This window comes from Cyrtonyx montezumae, unplaced genomic scaffold (genome assembly GCF_038088225.1).
Source record: "Cyrtonyx montezumae isolate F1298 unplaced genomic scaffold, pur_monq_1.0 scaffold_20, whole genome shotgun sequence".
Classification (NCBI taxonomy): Eukaryota; Metazoa; Chordata; class Aves; order Galliformes; family Odontophoridae; genus Cyrtonyx; species Cyrtonyx montezumae.
In genome coordinates, this window is record NW_027071937.1 from 9,463,243 (window position 1) to 9,489,023 (window position 25,781).

Sequence of the window (25,781 nt, forward strand, 5' to 3'; positions counted from 1 at the left end):
AAAACATTGAGTCTTAATTCGGTACCCAGAATGAAATTGGCTTGGTCATTAAAAAATCCATTTTTAAGTACCTGAAAGTCAACACTGATAGAAAGCAGGCAGAAGAGGCTGGCCAAGAGGAAGTGCCTGTTTCCCTGTGCCCTAAGAGCTTTGCTGGGTAAGGGATGGAAGGAAGGCAGAAGTGCCAGTGCTCTGGGCAGTGGGCAGTTTGTCTGTGTGTCTCATTTCAGTTCTGAAGAGGAGCTGATCACCAAGGTCAGGACTGCTCCTGAATTTGTAGAGAGGCTCCTGAGCTCCCTGCAGGGCAGAGGCAGAGAGTGTTGCATCCTGAAGCTGTTTGTCTTTGTGTTTACATTCATTGCTGTAATTGTTACTCAGTTTTCTGTTAATATTTAAGTTAAAAAATAAAACAAAATTGATCTGGGTACACGCAGCATGGCGGCAATGAGAGTGCCTGTGCAAGTCCCCTCCTGCCCCTGTCCACCCATCCAGCACAGTGCCCTGCGGGCGAGAGCACGCAGAGTTCCACATGGGTGGTTTAAGTCAAATGTGAATCTTCTGGAAATAGAGCTGCTGCCTTAGGAAAGCCAGTGGGAGATGCAGACAAATGGTGCAAGCAAAATGTAAGGTGAGGTTTTGGAAGGCAGGAGCTCACGATCAGAGTGCTGGTACCTGAGAAGAGAGCCTGAAAAACCAGCCCTCGTGGAGAGGAAGAATAGGGAGATACTGACATTGCTCAAAAACAAATGGGATCTGACCCCCCTCCTCCCCACCCCAACCCGTGGAGAACATGGGAAAAATACAGTTCATTCTGACAAGGAGACTTCATCCACACATGGTGGAGGCTGTGTGCCCCAGGATAGCAGTGGCTTTGCCCCCTGACCTTGTCGTGCTGTTGTCTTGTCTTCACTGTGGTAACCTCAGGGGCAGGTACGTGTGTTTTCCAGCAGGGTTTTGCTCTGTGCCTACAGGCTGCAGGTTTCTGTAGAGAACGCTCAGCAGCATTCAGCTGCTGCCTGCAGGCTTTGGGATCAGCATCAGGAGGTGGGAACCTCCACCCTACATGGGAATACCGGACATGGCCCTGCTTGGCATGCTTCCTGTGGGCTCATGGCCCACGTTGCTCAAGGAAAGTCATATTGCAGTGAGAATAAATGGTGTCACCAGCGCAGACGCTGGGGGTGCAGCTGCACGGGGCTGACTTCAGGCTGTGCAGGAGAGGTGTGAGGCACAGTGCTGGGGCAGGTGGCTGTCCCCACCTGCAGGCCGGGTGCCACCAGCAGCATGCAGCAGCAGTGCCTGCCCTCTTCCCATGCATCCCTGAGCAGCAGCGGGCTGGCAGCCGGGCTCACCAGCGATGCTGGGAGTGCTTTTTTTCCCAGGCAGATTACATCGCCGTTTTAGCTTCATTCCCCCCCAACACACCCCCCTTCCTCTGTTATTTCGGTGCCTTTCCCCAAGGGAAACTAAGTTAGCTCAAATGCTGTTCCCACCAGAAAGGCAAAAGCTCCCCCCTCCCCTTTTTCCTTCCTCTTTTGGGTTCATGGTAATGTGTCCCATGACAAAACAAGCACAAATTCATGCACAAAGTGCTTTGCCTTTCTCCTTAAAGGGAGAGTCCTCCTCCAGGGCTGGCGCCTGGGGACAAGCTGCCATCATTCAGAGGTACCCCCCTGATGGATGGAAGGAAGGAAGGGCAAAGCTGACTCTATTTGTGATGAAGCATCCCAGGCCAAGACATGATGTCCTGTGGGTGGAATAGGTCTTGTAGATGGCAGTGTCATAGAATCACAGCATGGTTGGGTTGGAAGGGACCTTATAGCTCCCAACCCCACTCCTGCCATGGACTGGCTGCACCCCCCCTAGCTCAGGATGCTCAGGGCCCCATCCAAGGTCTTGAGCAACTCCAGCGCTGGGGCACCCACAGCTCTGGGCAGCCTGGAGCTGGGTATGGATGTGAGTGTTGGTTATGAGTATGGAGATGGTTTTGAAGGGAAATCAATGTTGTGGACAAAAGAGCTGGGCTGGAGGTCTTCTGGCTTCACTTCAGCCATCCTTGGTGGAAAAGTCACCATGAGAATGGGATGCTTGTGCCCCTCTGTAACCTAAAGGGAGAAAGCAGCCAGAGCTCCTAGAGTCCAAGGTGGAGCCTGAATATCACCTGTACCCAAAGCCAAGATCCTAACCCATTGGGAGAGCTTCCAGTATGCTGCCAACACCCAGTGTACCATTTCCCTTATGACTCAGAACATTCCCTTCCAACTCAAGATATTCTGTGACCTGTTATGGTTTGGGTTGTGGGTGATCATGTGTGGAACCACGAGTTGGACTCCATGATCCTCATAGGTCCCTTCCATCTGGACGCATCCTATGATTCTGTGTCAGAGGACATTTAAGCAGCCTTTGGCATATGTGGCCACTATAACCACCGCTGCCACCACACATTTAATGCACAGCATTTCAGTACATCCTCCTAAATAGAGAGGCTGTACATGTTTGTGTTTCCTCACCGGTGGTGAATGAATGGTGGGAGCCTGAGGAAGGAGCGCCGTTTCCTATTTTTGCAACTCAGTGATTCTTCATAATGAAGCGTTGGCAGTTCACGCTTGGCGCCTGCTCCTGCAGTAAGGTGGCTGAGAAGGAAAAAATACAGAATAACAATTGAAATAAAACCCACATGCTAGTAGCTGCTCCTGATGGGAAAGGCAAAGTAAGTCCTTAGTTTAGATTTGAGGTTTAAAAAAAAAAAGCAAAAAAAAAAGGTCCAAAGGTTTTGAAAATCGAGGCTTTCATTTTGTTTCAGATGTTTACAAGAAATACAGAGCTTGGAAAATCAGGAAAGTTTGTTGAGAGCATTCCCGCATGGTGGCCAGGGGGCTTCGGCAGCCTGGGCACTGCCCCTGCCCGAGTGCTGCTGTCGGGGCAGGGTTGGCCTTCCCCTCCTGTATGCTTTGGGATTGGTGATGAAAGGTGATGTCCTGACCTCCAGGATGGTGTGCGATGCTGAGCGACCTCTGGGCCCCAAAGGTGGGGATGTGGGAGTGAGAACTGTGGAGCTACTGACAGGGAACCAGTGCAGCCCGGCTCATCCATCAGGAATGGAGGGGACGTTCTGCATGGAGTCAGCATGGGAAAATATTTTATCAAAGAAACTGGGAATCAAAAAATAAAAATAAATCTAAACATGAGCGTTTGACACAGTGCCACATGAGGGCTATTTTTAATTTCCTTCCTGATCGTCCCGCTTGTTTTCATCATCAGCAATGGTGGAATTAGTCACCATGCATGAGATGAAGTAAGCGGAGTGCACGTGGTTTCCCAGGGAGCATTGGCCAACAGAGATGGGAGATGGCTGGCACCAGGGACAGCACCCCTGGGGTCAGTGACACCCTGGCACTGGGGAGGGCTGATGGGATGGTGGGGCTCTCTTTGTGGTTGCTGGCATACAGGAACATCCAGTGGGGGTTGGAAAGAGGGAAGGCAGGCTGGTGCTCCGCACTCACTGCTCAGTTGTTCTGTTCTGCTTTGGTTTTAGTATGCACTTAGTGAGTCCTTGCTGAGGGCGTCACCCAGCACAGGTATGGGCTTGATGTGCTCCTGCAGGCGGGCGAGGGGAGGAAGAGGAGCTGAGCACCACGTCTCAGTGCCAGCAAATGCAAAACCGGATTTTCCCCAAGCACCAGGTCCTGGATCCATGGGCTGTTGTCTGCAGGGGCTGGGCTGTCACACACAGGTGGCAGCCTCTGTCTGTCCCTGCTGCACCACGTCTTCTTTCTGCCCGTTCAGTCTCCCACTACACTTAACAAAGGACAATACCAATTTCTTCAATTTTTACTCGCATGGTATGTTCCTGGAAAAAAAGAAGAGAAACCAATCTGGCTGATGTCACAGCTGGGAGGTGCTTGGCAGTACAAGTGGAGGATCCCTGCAGTCATCGTATAACAGCACAGAGCAGTTACAGAGCACTTTCCATTTTGCAGAACACAGCTCCGACATCAGCTAATCTATTTACTAATCCTCCAAGCTGATCTCCTGGAGTTAATGGGAGTTATTTGAAAGCTGAAGGAGGAGCGTGCACACTGATGGCTTTGGAGCTGGATTTTAATAACACCTGCTTGTCGGAGTGGCACTGTGATTCCTGGGAAATTCTTTTTAGGCAAATTCTGATGCATTTGAAATTTGTTTCTTAAACACTGTATCTGCTGCGTGTTTCTCTGATATGTTCATAACTGATAAGCTTTGATCTCATTTGACTGCAGCACTGTATCCAACAAATATCCACTCGGGTATTGATTCCAGCACTGGTCTCACCTCTGATTTCCATTTCACAATAAATCAGTGACCGAGAAGCTTTAAGATCTCCTGATAGAAGGGCTCAAGTCCCATCAAGTGGCTGCATTTTGGGTTTTGTTTTTTTTAGTAGGAGGTTTCTGATGTGGGTTTTTTGGGTTTTTTTTGCAGCCTCACTGGGCTACAGAGGACAGCTGAGGGCGATGGGAATTCCATTTGGGAGCATCCTCACGGACAGCAGTAGCTGGAAGTGTTCCTTGGTCAGATGTGAGGATAAGAGGAGGAAAAAGAGGGTCTATGAGGACACTGAGTGTCTGAGGTTTCCAGTGGACAGGAACCTAAATACACCCATTGGTGGTATCGATATCAAAACTCACACTGGTTGGCAGACCCATTGATCTCCCAAGTTTTCTCACTGAAGGCTCAGAGGGCTCTGGTTTTCTCACTGCCCCATGCTCCTGCCCTCACCATAGCACCACTGCCAGCCCCAGTGCAGAGCTGCAGTGACAGCACATCTCTCCAAGCATCTCCCTACCCTAGACCTGCTCTCTCCTTTGTGAGCACACAGGGTACCCTGGCAGACCCTGTTCCCATACTCATAATCTCTGGGTCAGTGGAGGCACAAAGAAACTGCTGGGAGCTGGGGTGGGAGGCAGAGCTGGCCTCACTGCCACTGCCTCCTTTCTTTCTCACTGCAGACGACCTTCAGTTTTCTCTGCTAACCCCTCCCTTTAATCCCTTTCACCTCTCCTCGCCAGGGTCATGGCATTTTCTCATGTTCCCTGGCAGCCGCACCCCAGTGCTGGTAGTGGATCCAAGAGGAGATGCCTCCAGCCCCGCACACCATGGCATCCCACTGCCTTCTGGCATCTTGGAGCCACTGCCTGGTGCTGCTGACCCCATGTTGAGCATCCCAAGGAGCCAGGAGGCAGTGGGAGGACAAGCTCACCCTTGGTCCCATGGTAAAGCTTTGTCCCAGGTGTACTGCTTGGGACACAGCCCTCAGTGCTGCTGCGTGCAGCCGTGAGCTGAGTAACGAATGCTATGGGTTAATTGCAGCTGGGGACCATGGGGAGCCTTGGAGCAGCGCTTCAGCCTCACTGACTTTTGCTCCTGCTTCAGGAGAATCTTTGGCTCCAACACCAATACACCCGAGTGTTCTTGATTAAGCTGTCCCATGCATTTGATTTCAGTCAGTGCTGCAGCTAGCAGACAATGCATGGCAGCAGAGGAACTAAACCTATTTACATTTACAGAGGAAGGCTCCCAGCCTCGTGTCCAGGGCTGTACCAGGGAGCTGAGGACTTGGTGATAAGTGACACTCCACACCGTGTCTGCACTTCGGGCTGTTGCTTTCCAGGGCAGGAGCTGTTCTAAGGACATCACCTACAGATCAGCCTTTCTCAGGGGTTCTGGTCCTGATACTTCTGCACATGGCACGGCCCTGACCCACCGATGTCCATGGGTTTGTCCTGGTGCTAAACTTCATCTGTGACCCAGGCTCAGGGCACACACACGGGGCAGGACACAAAGCCCACACTGCAGCCGCACATCACATAGGATCAGGGGAGCAGTGAGAAGAAAGCAAGGTTGCAGTGGGAGGAGCAGCTTGGGGTGGGAGATAAGCTCTTCCTGTTTCCCACAGCGTCCTGGGCCTCTTATCTGCAGCCCCGCACATAACCAGTGCAGAGCCAGCCAGGACGATTCCCACCATGAGGGGAGGACCCATCAGTGCTTTCCCAGCACCTCCTGGATCTGCAGGAGGATGCTGGGACACAGAGTGGGCTTCTTGTCCAGGTTGGCTGCCCTGGTCCTGCCAACAGCGGGCACAGCAGGCACTTCTCTGCAGGAGGAAACTGGGGCTGGCTTCTTCCAGCACCACTTGGTCAGGATTAGGCTCTTCCCATAGTTCTGTTCTTCCTCAATGCCTTTTTGGGGCTGGGAATTACCAGCACCATCCTCACCAACAGACATGTCTTCCTGTTGTCATGGGTCCTTGCAGGGCTGTGAATTGTGTGGTTGTGCCATTTGCCACCTGCTCTCCCTGGCTCGTTCCTCCTTTTCTGCTTCTTTTCTGAATGATCTGACCCTAAAACCCAGAGTAGCCCCAGCTGGATGACTGCATCTCCAAGACTCCACGTCCCTGCTCCTAAATGTACAAGAGTTGCAGGGAAGTTGGGCTTTTAGGGATCCCTTCCAACTTCAAGGATTCTGTGCTTCTATGACCTTGGTAACTTGGTTCCTGCAGCCCCTGGGTAGGGCCAGGGTTGGACCCACTGCCCCACTGCCGGGTGCTGGAGGCCAAAGACCCCACACTGCCTCCCGGCCCCACTGGTGGCTGCTGAAAAGTGGAATTTTTCACTTCAGAGGCCAGTAAGGCAGAATGCTACTTTATTGAAAATGCTGGAAAAGGGTTTCATGAAGGCTGTAAAACAGCAAGGAAGCTAAAAGCAGATAAATCTGCTAATTATTTGCTCATTATAAAAGCCTTCCAATAAATCCTTTTAAGGTGATCCCGTAAATCTCTCCAACATCATTTAAGACCAGTTGTCTTCAATTCTTATCTCCCCCTGGGGAAGCCTTTTATGGGTCTGCAAATACAGTGCTTTTAGGATTTCTATCACAAATGCAACCAAAGGCTGATGGGACTGTCCCAGCAGTGAGCTCTGTTCCCCAGCAGTAATCACAGAGCACTGCCCGCCCTGGGCAGGTAGTGCTCACCTCCAGGAGCTGGTGTGCACTGCAGGGTTGCAGAATACACCAGGTCTGTGCATTCTGGTTGTTTTTTCCCTTTCCTTGTTGAGATGGAGGTGGGTTTTGCATGTGCTTTTATTTTTATTTCAATCCCAGTGCCCTCCAGCAGCCACTGGCTGTATGTTATTCTTAGCTGTGTGGCACAGCATGGGCTGCACCCTGCTTCTGTTGGGGCTGAGGCTGCAAGCTGCATTCTATTCCTCAGTTTTACGTCTCTATAAAGATTACAGACAGTGCAGGGGGGGTGCTGGTAACCATCCTTCCCGTGCTGAGATGATGTGTCTCTTGATTTCATGCGTGCTTGCTCCATGTCCACCTCTTTCACAGAGTCAGGCCAGGCCAGCCAGTGCCACTGAAATCCTCTGTGGGCATGCAGGTTCTGTATCTCAGACACCCAAGAGTGCCATTACTCTTTCAAAAAAAAAAAGAAAAACTGAAGAACATGTTCACCTCAGCACACGTGGAGGCTGCTGTGGGTGTGTTAGCCCCGCTGTCCCGGGGCAGAGCGCACTGCTGCGGTGCAGTGTTGGACGGGTGCAGTGCAGAGCTGCGTTTGGGTGCAGCGGAGCAGCAAGCGTGGATCTGTGCTGGGTGCCAAAGTGGGGGGGGGTGCACCCATCCTGTGCCACTCACGGCCCCAACGCCTGCACTGCCAGCTCCTGAGCATCACCCGTGGCCGCATCCCTCATCTGTGGGTGCGGGAGGAGGTGACGATGGAGGTGTCCCTGCGGCGCTGCTTCCTGTTGGCACCGGGGCGCGTCCCGTCCCGCTCCCCGCGCCGCCGGCTCCGTTCGCAGTTATTTACTAGAACAACATGCACTGTGTGAACTCCCTCCAGGCCAAGAATAACTGCCGCCCCATTAACTCGAACTGTTTGTTTGTTTTCGGCTCTGCGGTGCCCTGATCCCAGCACGGGGCTGCCACCCCAACAGCTCAGCTGCGCCCGATGAAAGCGGCATAAGCGGAGCTCACGTGTTGCCTGGTTGGGGTTCTCGTTTTGGGTTGTTCTTTGGGTTGTTTTTTGCATTGGGTCTCCCCTGTGGAGGCTGAGCCCTACAGGGTTTGGGGACCTTTGCTGGCACTGAGGAGTATGGGGACTGTTGGCACCCAGTGCAGAGCACAGGAGCAGGGACCTTCCTCCTCCTCGGTGGGAAACTGTGCAATCCGGGGCTTTGTTTTGTGCAGACGGAGCAGATAGCACGGCTGTTCCATTTGTTAACCCAGCTGAGATGTTTGTGGTTGTCACCAGGAGTGATTTCTGGTTTCAGGAGGTTCTTGCCACTGTTTCCTCTTCTGACAGTGGAATGCTTTCCCACCCAGACAGCTTCCTCCTACCTGACAGCTGTGACTGAGGACTGATAGGTGTGTGTGGGGTCAGGATTTGGGCTCTCCTAAGGGGACTCTGAGCAGCCAGGAGTTGGGGGTCCTGGTGGGCAAAGAGCTGCACACGAGCAGCAGTGTGCACTCACAGCCTGGAAGGCCACCAGCACCCTGGGCTGCACCAACAGAGGGCTGGCAGCAGGCAGGGTGGGATTGTCCTTCTCTGTTCTGCCCGTGTGAGGCCCCATATGGAATACTGCATCCAGGCCTGGGGCTCCCAGCACAGGAAAGACATGGGGCTGTTGGAAGGGGTCCAGAGGAGGCCATGAGGATGCTCAGAGGGCTGCAGCACCTCTCCTGCAGACAGGCTGAGCAGTGCTGCTGCTAGTGTGGAGGCATGCTGTTTCCAGTGGTTCATGTGATGGCACTTTCCTCTCTGGTGTTGCAAAGGAGCAGGAGATGTTTATGGTGTGGGCTGGCATGGGATGTTCATCACTTCTGCTTTCTCCTCTGGGAAACTGTTCATAAAACAAAAACTAATAAATTTTAAAGGACACAGTATTTTTTTTTTTTTTGAGTCATGGAAGAAGGCAGTGCTCTGTTTGTTAAAGATAATGGATAGGATAGATGTTTAATGCATGGAAGCAGACACACCTGGTTTGCTCACTGGTTTGTCACCTGCACAGCCTCTGACAGCACACAGAGGGAGAGTTTGGACAAGCCCTGTGCCACGGTGCCTCTCAGTGTCTGCCTGATCCCAAAGCCTGGTTCCTCAGCTAAATGCAGGGAGCTTTGAAGGCTGCACTGCCTCTCACCAAGCAGAGCTCTCCCCTTTGCCATCTGAATGTGCATTCCAGCTTCAGAGTGGCTGCAGAGTGCCATGGATGGGAAAATATGCTCAGGAATAAAGACAGCAGAGTACAGGAAATGTGTGCACTGGGGTATGTGTAGGCATTAGGTAAGGGCATGGGTTGAGTATAGCTATGGATATGGGTACAGGTGTGGGTTAGGGTTGGGTATGGGTATGAGTTGCAAAGAACACCTGAGGCACAGGGTGGGAGAGCAGTGTGCAGTGACCCAGGCCCATCAACACCAGTGCCCTCATGCCTGTAGTTGCTCCTGCAACGCATGGTTGAACACCACGGGTGCCATCCTGCTCAGCAACACATCCTGCACAGCCCTGAGCCTGGCAGAACAGCCACAACCCCGCACGCTCTGGCTGCTGGTTATGCCTTGCTGCAGCCCCACAGGCCCCAGCTGAGCTCCTGGGCACCGCAGCCATGTGCTCTTTCATTTCCTTGTTCACACATTTTTCTGGATGCTGTGTTTTCACATCTCCTGTTTGTTTTGAATGCTGGGGCCAGGGGGAGGGAAGGAGTGATGATGGTGAATTCCCCGCCTGGAGCACGCTGTGCCGGCCGCATTCAGACATGGGGTGGGGGGGTGTGAAGGCACCCGCTGGGATCACTGCTGTGCAGTGACCACACATTTGCAGCCCTGAGCTCTTCGTGTAGCTGCAGTGGGAGGAGGAAAGGCAGCGGCTCCTGCGCTGGGCTGTGCCCTTTGGGAAGGATGTGTCTGCAGCCAGAAGGAGGAATCATGCACTCAGTTTGCTCTGCTCCATGGGGGATGAGAAAGAGGAGGAGGGTGGGAGCAGCCTGTGCTTACTGGGATGTCACAAACATCCACTCCTGGGGCCATTTGGGTTGGGCTCCAAGTTCCACCAGCCTCCTCTGGGTGAGGCTGAGGCCATGCTAACACTGTGCCATTGTGAACATCCCCACTGTTTCCTGGGATGTTGCTGTGCTGCTGGCAGAAGTTCCTGCAGACACAGATGTGTGGGGATGAGCAGCATGGCACATACAAAGGTGTGTGGGGCTGCTCTTCCGCTATTGAGGACATCCAGGAGCCTGGCTCATGCTGCAGCTCTGGAGGTCACCTATCCTCCTGCCTGCACAGCACCAGAGCTGCCCTGGGGAACCAAAGCCCCACTGGCCTGGGAGGTCTGCACCTGAATTAAGCAAAACCCTCAACGTTTAGCATTGGCATTTCATCATGGGCTTCAAATCCACCCTCGTTATTTAAGTCCATAAGTCACACTTCTCTCTAGGGTGTTTTTACTGAGAATTGATGGTTCCCAAGTACTGGAACTGGCACAGGACTGGGATTCCCACTGCTGCCCCATGGCTGCATGTCCACCTGCTGCATCCTGGTGTCCTCAGCTTGGCCCCACTGTCCCCCAGCCTGGGGAAGGGACCCTGGGAAAGGTTGTCTCTCCTGACTGAGTGGTGCAGCAGTGGCCCGGCAGCACATAGCCCTGCAGGATTAGCTCTGATTTTAGAGGACCAGGAGAGTGGAGGGGAAAGTTCTTCTTTGCTACAGAAAAATACAGTGCTGCAGTGGGAAGGGTCAGAAATTCCCAAAACAAGCAGAGCTGACGTGGCATTTTGTCTGGGGCTACCTATGACCTGGGGCATTTTCTGGCACACAGGGTGTTAGGAAGAGGTGGGGCCGCAGGTAGGGGACAGCAGCCTTGATAGTGGCTCCCTGGGGCTCTGCCAGCCCTTGCCTACAGCTGGGGGTGATGCCGATGCAGACACAGCTTGGGTTAATCCTAAACATGTCCCCTGAGCGCAGCAAGGCTCATGCAGCTCATTGCCATCCCCAGCCCCAGGCAGAAGTGCTGCTCCCCACTGCCGATCCTTCAGCCTGGGGGCCACCTGCCTGGTGCTGTGGGTCACATCTCTGGAGGGCATGAGGGCACTGCTCCACTTCACAGCTGCATGTGCAGAACCTCCTCGCAGGCTGTGACTGCGTGGTGCTTCATGAAGTGAGGCTTGGAGCAGCGCCCAATGGATGCTGCATGTGCTGCCTGGGGGCTGCATCCTCCCCAGATGAGATGAGTCCTAGCAGAGCCACAGGGCAGCTTTGGGAGTTCTTCCTTCGGGATGCAATAGGATGTGGTGGGGAGCAGCCTGCAGGTCCCTGCCCACTCCACATGCTGTGCTCTTATGCCAGCCCTCAGTGGCACCGGTGCCCAAAGCAAGGCTCTGCCTTGCCAGGGAAAGCCCCAGCTCCCTGCTCCCACCTCGGCCACTCAGCCCTGAGCATTTGTCACCACTTCACTTTCTGCTCACTCCTGGGACACAAAGGCTAAAGCTGCCAGTTTGCCCGGGGTGACCCCCGGTGCCCTACAAATCTAACCCCTTCCTTGAAAAGACAAAAATCCCATTGCCTTGCACCTCCATCTGTTTAGAGAACAGTTTAACCTAACAAGATTAGCATTGGAGGTCGTCTCTTCTTCTTTTACTTTTTTTCCCTGCCGTTCGTAAAGAAAACAGCATTGGATTTAGGACAAAAGCTTGAAAACCCTCATTTGTAAGTAGCACAGCCTTTGGAAACTGTTTTGTTCCTGAGTTATCTTGGGAAGGGACTCATGAATCCTCCACCAGAGCAAGCAGAGGCCAGCCCATGTGAGGCTGGAACCAGGACCTGACATGGAGCTTCTGCTGTGACCACGGTGGTACAGAGCTGTGTCACTTGCTGTCCTGAAAAGGTGTGCCCAGGAGGGCTGTCTGCCAGGGGGTGCTGCGATGGAAGGGATGGGATTCACGCTGCCCTCTCCCGTGCGTGCCCACCAGCAGCACTCCTGCATGCCTCCATCCCACTTCACAGCATCCCACATGGGAGCAGGGCAGAGAACCCTGGAGCCCAGCTTTCCAGGGGACAGCGATGCTCGCTGTGTGCGTGCTGCCAGCACTGCGGCAAGGGGCCGGGGAGTCCCCGGGGAACCGGCGGGGGAAAGGTAGAGAGTTTGATTTTCATTCTTTGGGACTGTTTCCCTTCCCTCTCTCCAGCTCTCCCACCCGCCCCATCCCCCCTCCCCCCTGCCTTTTTCGCCACATTGTGCTGAGCTTGAATCAGACCTTCACAAAGGGGATTAGAGGCTTGGTGCTGATAAATAGCAAAGCAGGTTGGAAGCGTGGGAACCAGCCATGGTGCAGCGCAGAGGGACATTCCTGCTCCGGAGGGCCGGGCAGGAGCAAAAGTCCGGGCTAACCCCGGGTCACCGGGGGGACCCAGCGCCTGAGAAGATTTGTTCGGACACTGGCTTTTGTTGTGCACAGTTCCGTGTCAGCCCAGCGTGCATCTCGCCGCTATTGATGGGGAAGGAAAGCGCTATTGTCAGGCGTGCGAGGCCCCGCTCACTGCTGCGCTCTCGGGGTTACATGGGAATCGCGGTGCCGCGGTGCCGGCCTGGTGCTCGGGGCACCCTGGGGTGCCCTGCTTTCATGGTCCTGGAGCTGGCGGTGTGCTTTTCCTCTCGCAGGGCTTCCTGGGTGTGGGGAGGGAGCTTGGAGGGTGTTTTATCTCAGCCTCGGCGTTAACAGTAAATTTCCCAGCTGGAGCAGGTGATTCAGCCCCGTACCAAAAGTTACACCAGGAAACTGCTGCTGGTGTTGAGCACACTCCCCACCACCAGCTCTGTCCCCCTCTAGATCCAGCAGTGTCCGCATGCTGCTCGCTGGGCATCTGTTTGAGCGTTTCCATTGATCTCCAGTTTGGGACACAGTTCCAGTCTCCATTCACACATCCCAGGAGACATGGGAGAAGGGCCTGGGACAGCACAGAGCTGGGCTCAGCCCACACCTCAGAGCCTTCTGCTCCAACTTCATTTTGGGAAAAGAACAGGCAGGGAATTTCCCTGATGAAACACTGTGTGGTGTACAGTAAAGCTGCCCTGAGAGGCTTAATGAAGCTCAGCTGCTTTGCATCTGGTGCCCAGGCTTGCTACAGCATCGCGGAGCATCTGGAGCCATGCAGCATGCAAGGGAGGGAGCCTGCTGGGAAAATCCCTCCATCCCTCCTCCAGCTTTCCCCTGTGACCTGGCAGTGAGGGCCTGCAGATGACCTCAAAACCTGCAAGCTGCCTTTTTCTGTCCAAGGCTTTGCACGTCTCTCATGTCCAAAAATAAGCTGAGCACCAACAGTCTCCCTGGGGCGCCTGGGACTCGTGCTGAGCCAACGTGGCCGGCTGTGGCTTATGTCTCCTCATCCTTCAGGGTCCCCATCAGGGACGTGTGTCTCCAAAGCCACCCCAAAGCTCCAGAATGCTGCAGCCAAACAGGCTGAATGGACACATCCCAGAGCAACCCCAAGGCCTTGTGCCAAGGCTTCCAGCAGGGAGGCAGAAAGGGGGAGCGACAACTGTGCTTGCTACTTGCCCATGCTCCAGCCGCACTCCGCCACTTTGGAGATCTCAGGAATGAGAAACAAAAGCCTGCTCTGTGAACTGGGATTACCCTGGAGAAATGAGGCAGTGCGAGTGGGACAGTGGAGAACGAGGCTCTTACTGAAAGCCCGAGCTGCTCGGCTGCAGCACGCCTCGCTGGGACTGCACGTTGCCCTCCCTGGGAAATCTGTGTGGGCAGCAGCATAAATAGTCCTGGCGGCCGCTTGGGAGTCTAGGAGCTGGAGGGGTAGCTTAGCTCAGTTAGGGCTGGGCTACGGCCAGTTTTTTTCAAAGAGACGTGAAAAAAAAATGGAAATAAGCTTCTGAGAAGCTGGATTGCAGTGCACGCTGCCTTGGTTCTCCTGGGGACGGGGAGGGGGGGGGAGAGGAGCGAGTCGCCACCTGTCTGCATCTGCATGCCCTTTCCCAAAATGCCACTGCAGCCCCATGTGTGCCCGAGGCCAAGTCCTAGGGCACCACGTGCCTCAGCACTGTTGGTTTGTGCCCAGGTGCTGAGTCAGCACTTGGCAAATGTTGCCAGTAAGCTGGGGAGCATGTGTGGCTGTGGGGTGAGGATGGGGATGGGATGGGGACAGTGGTACTTCCCTGCTGCTCGGGGCAGGTGGGATGCTGTCAGACACACCGTTCCCCGGGGTCAGCTTATCCTTTCCCTAAGCCAAAGCACCTGTGCTCCCTGGGCTGCTGCTGATGCTATAGTCCCCACCTCCTCATCTTCCCCTGCACACAGGGTCAGAGGGAACCGGGGTGGGGACAGCCCCCAGCCACTGCCTCTTGGGTTCCCCACCTGCTGCAAAGGCACCTTCTGCACACCCCACCCTGCCCAGCACCGCACACCCCCAGGCCAGCTGGTGCCTCTGAGGAGCTGGGATAAACCATCCACGTGTGTTATCGCTGGCTCTCCCACCCCTGCAGATCTGCTGAAAGGATCCTGCATGCCTCCTCCTGCTGTCTGATGGGCTGTTTATTTTCTGTTTGATTTTCCTATAGAAAATAAATAGTGCTGCAACAGGAGGGGATTTTTTTTTATTATTCCCAGGCTATCGGAGCCACCAAATTAGCCCTGCCTAATCAAATGCAGCTGTTTCCTGTGCACTCAACAACAGCCCCGTTGCTGCATCTCCTGGAGGGTTTATTTAAATAGGTGAGATCCGGATTTCCAGAGAGAAATAAACAGCACGGGGTGGCACAGCCCTGCAGCTCCCCCATACCCAGCACTGCCTCTGCTGCAGGGTTAGAACACAAATGCACCAAGGCAGTTGTCCCCATGTCCCAACAGACTGCATTTCTTTGAGCCTGGGGGCTGTTTTACAGGGTGAATTTAAATTTGCATGGACGTCAAACTTCTGGGTTCGGAGAAGCTATAAAACAATTCAGTTAGCAACTGGCACTAATTGCTTCCTTTTCGCTGCTGTTCAGCATTTGATCAGGCAGAAAACAGGCTTGAGGATGGGGTCTATACTGCCCCGTAAGGATTTGTGAAGACATGCAGTGCACACTTCCCCAGATCCTCCCACTGTGCCTGGGTGTGAGGGGTGTCGGATGGGAAGGGCAAGGTGGGTGCTTTCACCATCCCAGATGTGCTGGGCTTTCCCCAGCTGTCCCACCACTGCTTTTCTGTCCTTTGCCCATTGCTTTCTGTGGCCCAGGATGCAGCTGGGAGCTGTGGCTGCTCTGTAGACCCATCCTTGTGAAGCAACTTCTGCTTCAGAGCATCCCCCCTCCCACAAGCATCACTGTTCTCATGACTCATCGCTCTTGCTCTTAGAGAACAAACATTTGGTGGTGTGTGAACTCTTTGGTGTTAGTTATGGCCTTTTGGAGTGCAGTTATGTGACATGGCCAAGGTGCTGTGAGGCTTCCCAACATCAAGCACCCGTGCTGTGCTCATCCTGATATTGTGCAAACCCCACTGCATGCAGCACCACTGACCCCAGGCAGGAAGCTACACCAGCAGCAGTCTCTTCATTTGATTTTTTTGGGTTTGTTTTCTGCTCCTTTACCTCTGCAGGATGGGAGCCACCAGAGCCCACATGTCCTGGACCCTCCAGGGACAAGCAGGACTGAGCCAGGGCTGATTGACAATGCTCCACCACTCCTGCTTGCTTCCGCTCATGCAAGTGTGAAGCAAAATCATTTCCTGTGCTCGCTGACAGCACTGCCTCTGCACCTTGTCACTGCTGGTGCATGGTGCCCACAGGGCAGCTCCCAGCCCTGGGCTGCTGGGCGGAGCACATGCAGCTTGGAGGTACTGCTGATGTCACACAGGAGTTCTGGGTCTGGGTGCTTGGGATAAACATTTCCTTTTTTCCTTTCCCTTTTTTTTTTCCTTCTCCTTCTCTTCTCCTTTTCCTTCCCCTTCTCCTTCCCCCTCTTCTTTTTTTATTTTTATTTTTTTTCATTTTTTTTCCTCTTCTCTTCCTCTTTCTCGATCTCGCTCTGTTCCTGCTTCTCCCATTACCCAGCTGCACTCTCTTTGCAGCTGGTACCCATCAGCATGTCATTTAATGCTGCTTATGAGGATTCACAGTCATCCAGCCATGCTCCATCCCCAGACACCTTGATGGACACTGTGAAAGGGATTATAGGTTTAACAACCAGGCCAGACCTGTGCCTGCCATCACCATGCTGGCAGGCAGCAGTGGCAGGCAGGACACTGCCATTTGGGCACAGTGCTGGTGGGACCTCACGCTGTTCACACCTCCACGGGTCAGCCAAGATGAAAGAGCCACACTCCCGGAGATGAAAGAGCTGGCGGGGAGAGGCCGGGAGGGGAGGGCAGCCCAGCAGTCGGCTTCCCTCTCATCTCTGCTGCTGACCTTTCCCAAGCAGAGCTGCGTGGCCATGGGTGGGGGTTCAGTTGTGGTGAACCCCAAGCGGTGGGACAGGGTTCGGTGGATGGTCTGGGAGGAGCGGAGTGGCACCAGGGCACTGGTGATCCCAGTCCCTGTGGCTCCCACTGTTGTGCAGGAGAGGCCCTGCACTGCAGCATCACTGCACTGCTCCCATCCCCATTTCACCTGCGCCAGCGACTGCCCCAGTGATGTGATGGGGACAGCTCCATCCCCACAGCAGTGGCTGGAACGTGCTGCATGTGGGGAGTGCACACAGCAGCAGCCCTGCATTCTGCCTTAACAGAAAAAATGTGATTTTCTACTTAGTCCCTCTTGTTCCCTCCTCTTTACACCCAGCTCTTGCTGCTAACCCATCTGTGCTTAGAGCAGGAAGAGCTGCTGCTCTGCTGCATATGCCGGTGGGCAGCGAAGTGAAGGGAAGAGCAGCCCCAGGCAGCACTCAGAGCAGTGCTGTGCCATACCATGCCATGCAGTGCCATGCTGTGCTGTGCTGTGCTGTGCTGTGCTGTGCTCCCATCAGATCCACTCAGAGCTTTGGGATGCAGCTGTGTCTCCTGCAGCTCCAAGAGTGCAGCTGAAGTTGGCAGCTGCCAAGCAAAGGCTTTGAGACTCCTACCGGAGTTTTTTGGGTTTTTTTCTTAATTGTGATTGCCTTCACGGTGAAGCCCAGGAAATCGGGAAGGGCGGGGGGAGGGTGTGAATCCTGAATATCTACAGCATTTCCAGTGACTCTAGGAAGCCCCTTTCCAAACTGAAATTAGGCTGGAAGTGGGAGCACCAGCTTTATCTTGGGTCCTTTGATTCCTACCAACCCGTGGGAGAGCGTAACAGCCCCCAGGCTCTGTGCAGCGTGTGCTGCCCCACGTATCAAGCCAGCCTTGTGGGGGGGTGGAATTTTCTGGGCAATTTGTAGTGATTTATGGTTCTGTGCTGACAGTGAGAAAATCTTGCTACTTTTCCCAAAGAGCAGGCAACACTTGGCAGGGAGGCTGAGTGCTGCTTTGGATGGGATGCCAGCAGGAAACGTGGAATTTGAGCCACGGGGGGCCCAGCAGCCCTGACACTCCCTCATCCCCCCCGAGACTCCCCACAATTTCACACGTGCCTCTGCACCATTCAGAACTGACCGGAGATACGCAGCCAGGATTATGGAGTGAGACTGCCCATTTGCAGCAGTATGTGCTGAGTTTGGGAGCACCGGCGTCAAGCTCTGTGCTGAAGTCCTGGCAGCAGATTCCCAGGGGAGATCAGGAGAAGCCTGATCCTGCTGGGACAGCTTGGTGCTGCAGGGGACGGGACACTGTGACATCCCTGCCTGCACTGCCCAGGAGCCGCACAATCAAACCCCGTGTGCCATGTACATGTGCCTGTCCTGCTGTCCCCCGTTGTCCCCAGCCCAAAGCAGGAGTGGAGCAGCACTGTGGGGCACATTGAGTTGGGGCTCTGACTTCCCTGTGCTGGCCATAGGGGTGGCTTGCATCAGTCTGGCTTTTCAGGTTGATTTTTCAGGGCCTCCTCTACAATCTCTGACTCTGTTCTAACAGGGCACTCACAGCAGCCATGTGTGTCCCCTTTAACTTCGTGCAATTTTTTTTCCTCTTTCACTTTGTGCAGTCCTTGGCCTGGACAAAAGGCGTGGGAGCAGCAATCCTGAGGGGAAACAGGCTCTGCATGAACCAGGTGGGCATCTCCCAGGCTGCTAAGGATGCTCCACTTCAAAGGTCCTGGTAACCTTCTGCTTTTGTGAGGTTCTCTCCAGTGCCTCATACAGAGCACTGGGACCAGAGGCTGCCACGCTGGCAGGTGTGCACACAGTCCCGTAAGGACTGGGACCTTCAGGACTAGACTTTGACTTGCTTTGCACTTTGAGGTTTAGCCTTGAATACCAAACTGCAAATTACTTTCCCCTAAGGCTCTACCTAGATACCTGATTATGCCACGTTTTTCATTTCTGTGCATCATTTTTGTGCTAGTGTTTTTGGGCTGATGCTCTTGGGATGCCTGCCAGCATCCAAGAAAGTCATCTGAGCCCTCTGGCATTGCAGGTGGGGATCAGCAAGGTTTTGGGGACCAGCAGAGAGTGCTCAGTAGTGATGCTGATGGAACAAAAGAGGTCTCTGAATTGGGATTTGCAAGCCCAGGGCTGTAATGTGCTTGTTGTTGCATGGAGTGAGCTGGAAAAGCTGTGGGGAGCAGGGAGGAATTCACTTTTTTAAATGTAAAATGTTTCATATGGAGTTAATTTTCATTGCTTGGTCATTTCTTAGCCTATTTGAAACCACATTCAGGTAGACCTCAGGCAGAAGATCTGTGGCCAACCTCTAAAATGATTTCCCCGTTTGTGTCTCCTGGCTGGAGTCCAGGTCTCCCAGCAGGTTTGGGGCCACTGCGTTGCCCAGGAACAAGTGTTCTTTCTCAGATGCCACCATGCAATTTCCACGCCGGACCCGTGCAGGCCCCGAGCACAGTGCAGGGGGCGAGGAGCAGGGAGCCCAGCCAGGGCAAAGGCACTGCGTGAGCCCTCCTGGCCTGTCCTCACCCGTGGTAGCAGTGTGATCACCTCTGCTCTGCCTCCTTGGAGATCACCGGTGGTTTCAGGGCCTTTGCAGTTTGGTCAGCAGTGGGAAGCACAGGGACGATGGCTGGGAGGACAGGGGTCCTGGCCGTGCCCCAGGTTAAGCTCTGCACAACCTCTCTGTGCCAGTTCTTGCCACATCCATGCCAGCTGCTGGGTAAGGATTGCATCTCATCTCACACAAAGCTGCCCTCCCATGAACTGGCTTCGACTCGTAGCTCAAAGGTGCTTCTGAACTGCAAACCACAGGTGGTCGCTGGCCTCCATGCTGACCTCTGCTCCCTGGACACGATGCTGCCATGCTCTTGTACAAGGTGCCTGCCTGCTGCTGCAAACCACTGGGCACCTGTGTGAGCCAACATCCCACAGCATAGCTGTGCCTGCCCATAGCATGCACTTGGCACTTTCAGAGAACCGAGAGCTCCTTGAAACCAGCATGGAAGTGCACCAGGGCACAGCCTGCATTTATCACACTTTTGCTTCCTGCTGAATTCCAGTCCTTCAGACCAAACCTGGCGACCCAAGAATGACTGCAGCAACTGAAAAGAATGGAGACTTTCCTAAAGGCGCAGCTCCAGCAGTACAGGAGAGAACAGCTGCAGGTGCCTCAGTGCAGGGAGAGCAGCCAGGACACACGGAGACATCCCACTGGGCTTAGCTCAATTCCTGTGCCTAGCAGGATGCACCAGCAGCTCCTTCACAGCATCACGAGGCGGCAGTGAAGCTTCTGGAAGAGTTTTGCCCACAGCCTGTTAGAAATGATTTTGTGGTCTTGGCTGGGATCTAATAAATGTGTGATGCCAAACCCACCTGCATCTCTGCAGTAGAGCCGTGGTATACATCTGGGGGGGAGCTGCCTTCACAGCCAGCTACAGAGTGGGTGCCAGGGGAGGCAGGCAGGGAAGGAAGCAGTAAGTGTGGGGGGGAGGAAATATGGTGTAAAAATAGGCCTGCATCCCTCCTTCCTTCTGCTCTCCTCATCAGACACACTGAGCTGGATGAGGCTGCAGGGCTACAAATGAACCGGGAGCTCAGAGGGTTTCCCACTGATGCAGGAAAGCAGATGTGTGTTCAGGGGTGTGAAATCCTTGTGGGCTGTGCTGCTGAAGCCTGCTCAAGGATTCAGCACTTACCACAGGCACCTCCCTGGACCACTTCCTCTAGCTGACCAAGGTCTCCAGCCAAAAATGGACTGGTTGAGAAACCAGGGAAATTCCTTTCCATTTCAGATCTCTGCTCTACAGTCTCAGTTATCTCAGCATCAAGAAGCTGCAGTGGGCAGAAGCTCAGGTTTCTGCCCTCAGCAGGTCTTGTTTAACTGACAACCTGAGAAAGCAGGATGTTACCCCAACTGTTCATATTCGCAAGCAGTGCCTGCCAGCACCCAAGAAAGGCATAGGATCCATCCCCTGTGCTCATCCTGCTGGCCTGCAGCCTCACTCACTCTGCTGTTTTTCCCATGGGTCTCACAGGCTTGTGATGCTCTCCTAGCCCTGCTGACCAGCTGATGGGGGCAGGTGGGGTGGGCAGTGTGGCAGCTTCCAGGAGGGAACCTGAAAGGGAATGGGGGCCACGCAGATCACGTTGTACTTTGCTAAGCAGCACAGGACCCTACGGGGTGCTTGGGAGAAGCCTGGAGCAGCCATGGTAGCACCAGTGGTCAGAAGGACTCTGCTAGCCAGGCATCCCCTCCCTTGGAGACAGTGCAGGCAGCATGCCCAGACGGAGTAGGGCTCTCTGCAGTGCACCCATACCCACAGCCCCATCAGTCCCATGATGGGGGACAGGCAAGGGGACCCCAGAAGCATCAGCTGTCCCTGCTCGCAAAGCCCCATCCCCCTCATAGCACTGGTGGGGGCTCTCCATAGTCCTCACAGCACCAAGAGGATGGCTGGCCCCAAGCCCCTGCTTAGTGCTTGTTGGGTTGTTTTTTTTTCCACTCCTGGGAACGAACCGTCAGCTTTTGTTGGCGAACAGACTGTAGCTTTCATGTGAAAAGGTTAGTACAGTATGTTAGTTCCTAATGAGGGGATAATAGAGTCTGATTCTCACACCCTGGGGACTGCGAGGTGACAGCAGCACGGGAGAAGGGCATTTAACACCTTCACCCTGGGAACCTTTTCCCTCTGCAGCTGGCGTCCCCCTTCCTTGCCCAGAGAAGAGAGGAGGAGCACATTGCAGTGTCTTTATCCCCACATCATGCTCCATCCCAGCAACTCGCACATCCTTCCGGAGAGGACAGCCTGGGAAACAACTGGCCAACAGGTCGGGATCCAACCCACACCTCCAGCTGCTGGTGTCACAGTGCTCAGATCTCCCCAGTCATGAGCGCCCCGGGGAGTGCAGGAAGGCTGTGGGATGTGCCCCGTGTCACCGTGGTCCCTGTGGCCATCATCTCCTGCTGTGTCCTGGGACACGAGGCAGGGCTGGGGCTGTCAGAACACTTAGGGTGTCCTTGGTGGACCTGGAGTTGGGGCTGCTGGTGGACCTGGAGCTTGGTGGACCTGGAACTGGAGCTGCACCACAGTGTCCTGCACAGGACACAGCGGTGCAGCCCCAGGGCCTGGCTGAGAGCGTTTAAGATTGCTGCTACCTGGGCTGGGCTTGGTTAACCTTGAAAAATCACAGTTTCTGCCTAAAATCCAACTGTCCTGATTCAGCAGCGTGGTCAGGCAGGGGACAAGCCCTGTCAGTGTCCCCAGCCCGGGGATGGCTCCTGCTGTGGGGCTGAGAGCCCTGGGCACTCATGTGCCATCCCAACACTCTGTGGGTGCTGCTCTGCATTCTGCTGTCCCAGGATGACAGCTTCCTGCAGGGCAGGGAGCAGCACTGGTGCTTTCCAAGCAAAGGGGCTCAAGATGGATAACCCCCAACTGTTGTTAGTTTACTTCAGACTGCCCGCACAGGGTGTTGGAATGTCCTCGGAGCAGGAGAGACCAGTTCTGCCAAATTCCACCCCTCATGGGATGCCAAATTACAAGTGTCCTCACCTAGGCTGTCCCTGTGATCCTAGCCTTGCAGGGCACATCATTTTCTACTACCTAGCAATCTCAGAAATTGCAGATTTTCATGGTAACCCTTTCTTGGTAGTCAAGAACATCAGCGAGCAGCACACTTTGCAGTGGGGCTATCTGTGAGCAGTGGTGGACCTGCAGCTCATGCACAGCACTGTTCTCTGATGTTGACCTGACTGCAGGTCTGGTGAACAAAAGCCACCATGCTGCATCATGCAGCAGCTCATGAGGGTTCCCTTGCTTTGTCTGATTTCTCATGCTGAGGATGCACGTGGGAAACCACCAGCTCCTGAGGCTCCATCAGGACCAAGCATGGCTTGCAGCTCCAGCTTCATGTTGGATGGGATGAGTCCTTGTAGGTCCCAGCTCCCACTTTGCATGGGCTTCTTTCTGAAACAGTTTTTGGGACATCCTCTTGGAGAAGTGCCGCAAGAGTGCCCCTTTAGCTAAGATGCATGTGTTCATTCTTTGCAAGGGTGGTGCTCTCCCCGAGCTCCTCTGTGTGAAAGGGCCAGAATCTATCTGCAGCCGTTGCATCACATCACTCAAACCTTCTGAAGGTGTCTGGCACCAGCCTGCTTCTCTCCAGATCCCCTTCTTTTTCCACTCTCATTCCACTGAATACTTCTCTGTAGGTTTGCAGCCCCTGTGGCAGCACATCCCATGCACTTAATGTGGTCTGTGGATGCTGGAAACAAGGTGCTGAGGGATTTTTGCAGCTGATACTCAAAGTCTGTGTCTGATAAAGTGGAGTGGGGTGGTGGCTGCATGCTGCCAGAAGGGCCCCTGTGGTGCTTGCCTGGCATCAGGCATCGCAGTGTGGGGTATTGTGGGGACCTGCAGAGGGGCAGATCAAACCCCGTGCCCCTCAGCTCACTTGCTGTGGTTGAGGAGTCCTGGCACTCCCTGCAGTACTTGGCTTTTTTTCTCTGTTCTTTTGTGCTGTTTTGTTTGTTCTTCGCTCTTTGAAACAGCATGATGCCAGCTCTGGTCTTGCCTGGTTTTACAGTTGCACTGCTTGAAGGGTTCCCATGTCTCAGCTCAGTGGTGATGGCAGCGAGGCAGATTCACGGCCCTTCAGCAGTGGGCAATCTGAAGGTCTTAGAGGCTGTCCTTGGGGCAGCCCTGAGCCCGGCTCCACATTGCACCCAGGGCAGCTGCATGCTCAGAATATGATCTGTGCGGTTTGCACTGCCCCATGTCCTCAGGATGCAGCTCCGACCCACAGCTCCCAGCAGTGCAAGCAGGTCTCCCACCCTACCGTGTGTGCCCGCATCACTATGGGCTGAGGAGTGTCCTTCTGGGTCCCACTGTGTGAGCCTGTTCACACCGGAGATGTTTTCCAGCTGAGATCGCCTGGGCCTGAGAAACAGACATTCCCTTGCTTGAGTGTGCTGAAATGTTTAATTAGAGTTTAACAGCAGCCTGGGAAAAAGGTGTCTTGTCATATTTCTGGGCTGTGTTTTGTTTTTTAACTGCTCACCCTGTACACGCACAGCCGAGGGAGACCCGCAGCACAATGAGTCCTTTATGTGCCTCTCCCCACAGCTCGCCCCGACCCTGAACTTTCCCATCAGCTGCTGGCACTGTGCCCTCGCGCATGTGCCCTGGAGGGAACCGGCACGGGAGCACGGAGCGGCCGGAGCTCCTGCAGAATCACTCTGCGCCCAAACTTCCAGTCGGGTGTTTCAGTGCTACAGGAGAGAATATGCTTCCAGTTGTGCTTGGTTGGCCAGACGAGCCCGGGGTTTCCTGCTCTGAAGCATCCAGTGTGCATGTGGCAGGATGTGGGGCACTGCACGCAGAGTGATGGCACCTAGAGATGCAGTGCTTCTTGGTGAGAGACCTGCTGTGAGTGACACTGAGCAGTCCAAATCGATGCGAGGTTTCGTGTGTTAGCACAGTCCCCAGTGGGAACACAGCTCCATGGCAAGGAGCAAAGCCCCAGCCCTGCCTGGAGCCAGCAAGGTGTGCTCCCAACCCCCCCCCCCCGGAGCCCAGCCACTGTCCTGGCCACAGTGACCCTGCCACTGTCCTATAGGAGCAGGGAGGAATGCAAGGAATGGGTGCACACCTCCCTTCCCTAGCCTAACAGACCCAGCAGCACTTTCTATTCACAGGTTTGTTTTTTTTTTAAGAGATGAAATTCAGGTTTTGCACGTGCTGGCTGAAGCCATGCTGCTCTGTGACAGTGACAACAGGTGGGTGTAGTGGGGCTGCATCGCTCCTCTCTCCATCTGTCCCCCTCTCTGGGCTCTTTCTTCTCATTTGCTACTGAAACCACAGACAGCAAAACCCTTGTGACCAGAAAAAGCCTGAACAGTGCCACAAGTTGATCTGTCTGTTACTACCATTCTTTTATGCTTCTGTGCATGTGACACGAGTGTGTGGTGTGTGAGCTCCCTGTATGCCCATCTGTGTGCCGGGATGTGCTCACACACCACTGATGTGCATCCACACCACTGATGGGGTCACAGTATCACATCTGAAGGCATCAGGCTGGAGATGCTGGGAATCTGTGTGGCACCTGCTTGCAGAGACCTCCTGGGGCCTCCTGGCAGGGACTCAGCACTACAGCAGCTCACCTCCAAGAGGCTCCCATGCTCTTTCCCCTTGTAGGTCCCAGCTCCCACTTTGCATGGGCTTCTTTCTGAAACAGTTTTTGGGACATCCTCTTGGAGAAGTGCCGCAAGAGTGCCCCTTTAGCTAAGATGCATGTGTTCATTCTTTGCAAGGGTGGTGCTCTCCCCGAGCTCCTCTGTGTTGAAAGTGCCAGAGTCTATCTGCAGCCGTTGCATCACATCACTCAAACCTTCTGAAGGTGTCAGGCACCAGCCTACTTCTCTCCAGATCCCCTTCTTTTCCCACTCTTGTTCCACTGAAGGCTTCTCCTTGGGCAGCACATCCCATACAGGTTTACTCCTGTCCATTCAGCCGTGTTAATCCAGTTTTGGACCTGGAGGCCCATCAGCCCCCAGCCAATGGAAGATGTTTTACAAAGGCAGGAGGCCTGTCCCAATTAAAACCTCCCTGCCAAGGAATAAATTACCATCCTTGCAGATATTGTGGGTGTCCTGTCAGTAGTACCGCCTTTGGAGAACTGAAGCAAAATATCCTCACACGGCTTCTGACTTTCCTAAGTGGGTGCAGCTGCAGGAAACCAAAAGGACCGTGGGACCATGCCAGAGGCTTTGGTGTGGTGCTGGTGGCCTTTTCCCATCCCCTCAGAGTTGTCTAGATGGGTCAGGGACATTGGTCTAGGTGCTACAATTACTCCTCAGAGCCACTGTGTCTCAGAGTGCTGGCAGCTTCCCCTGGTCTGGCACAGCTTCTGGAACCCCCACCCCATCCCTGAACCCCTATTCCTCTGCAATCCCTCCCAGAACCACCAAACCAGTGAGAGGAGTCTGTACTGAGAATGACTTTCTTTCCTATAAGCATGGCTGATTTTGAGCTAAGAGAGCAAACAGTCCAAAGTGTGAGATTACTGTACCCCCCATGAGGATGGGGACAAGTCCTGATTCATAGTAGGGAAGATTCAAGTTAGTTCTTGAGCTGTAAGAAAAGCAAAGCCTGCAGAGACTGGGCATCTCCATCAAGAGATTGTTAGAAACAGTGGAGGCAGAGGGGTAGTTCTGGTCCTTACTGAGGGCCTCAGGTGACACGGTGGCCCTCCACATCTGGGACACCCAGACATGAGCTGCACTGCCATGCTGTGTCTG

The 25,781-nt window shown here is 54.1% G+C and overlaps 2 protein-coding genes across 7 annotated transcripts in view; one reads left to right on the forward strand and one right to left on the reverse strand.

The window, feature by feature from the left end:
• EXD3 (exonuclease 3'-5' domain containing 3) overlaps positions 1-25,781 on the forward strand; it is a 161,671-nt gene that overhangs the window by 119,098 nt on the left and 16,792 nt on the right. For 3 of the 6 annotated variants that reach the window (XM_065737728.1, XM_065737730.1, XM_065737729.1), the window contains exon 18: positions 18,834-19,443. The exons of the other annotated variants lie outside the window; for them this stretch is intronic. In XM_065737728.1, coding sequence (XP_065593800.1) covers positions 18,834-19,280 — 447 coding nt within the window. In that variant the 3' untranslated portion in view covers positions 19,281-19,443. Of the gene's footprint in view, positions 1-18,833; positions 19,444-25,781 lie in introns of those variants that run through there. 6 annotated transcript variants of the gene reach the window in all.
• Positions 1-25,781, reverse strand: part of PAXX (PAXX non-homologous end joining factor) — a 291,630-nt gene that overhangs the window by 7,267 nt on the left and 258,582 nt on the right. The gene's annotated exons all lie outside the window — the stretch shown is intronic.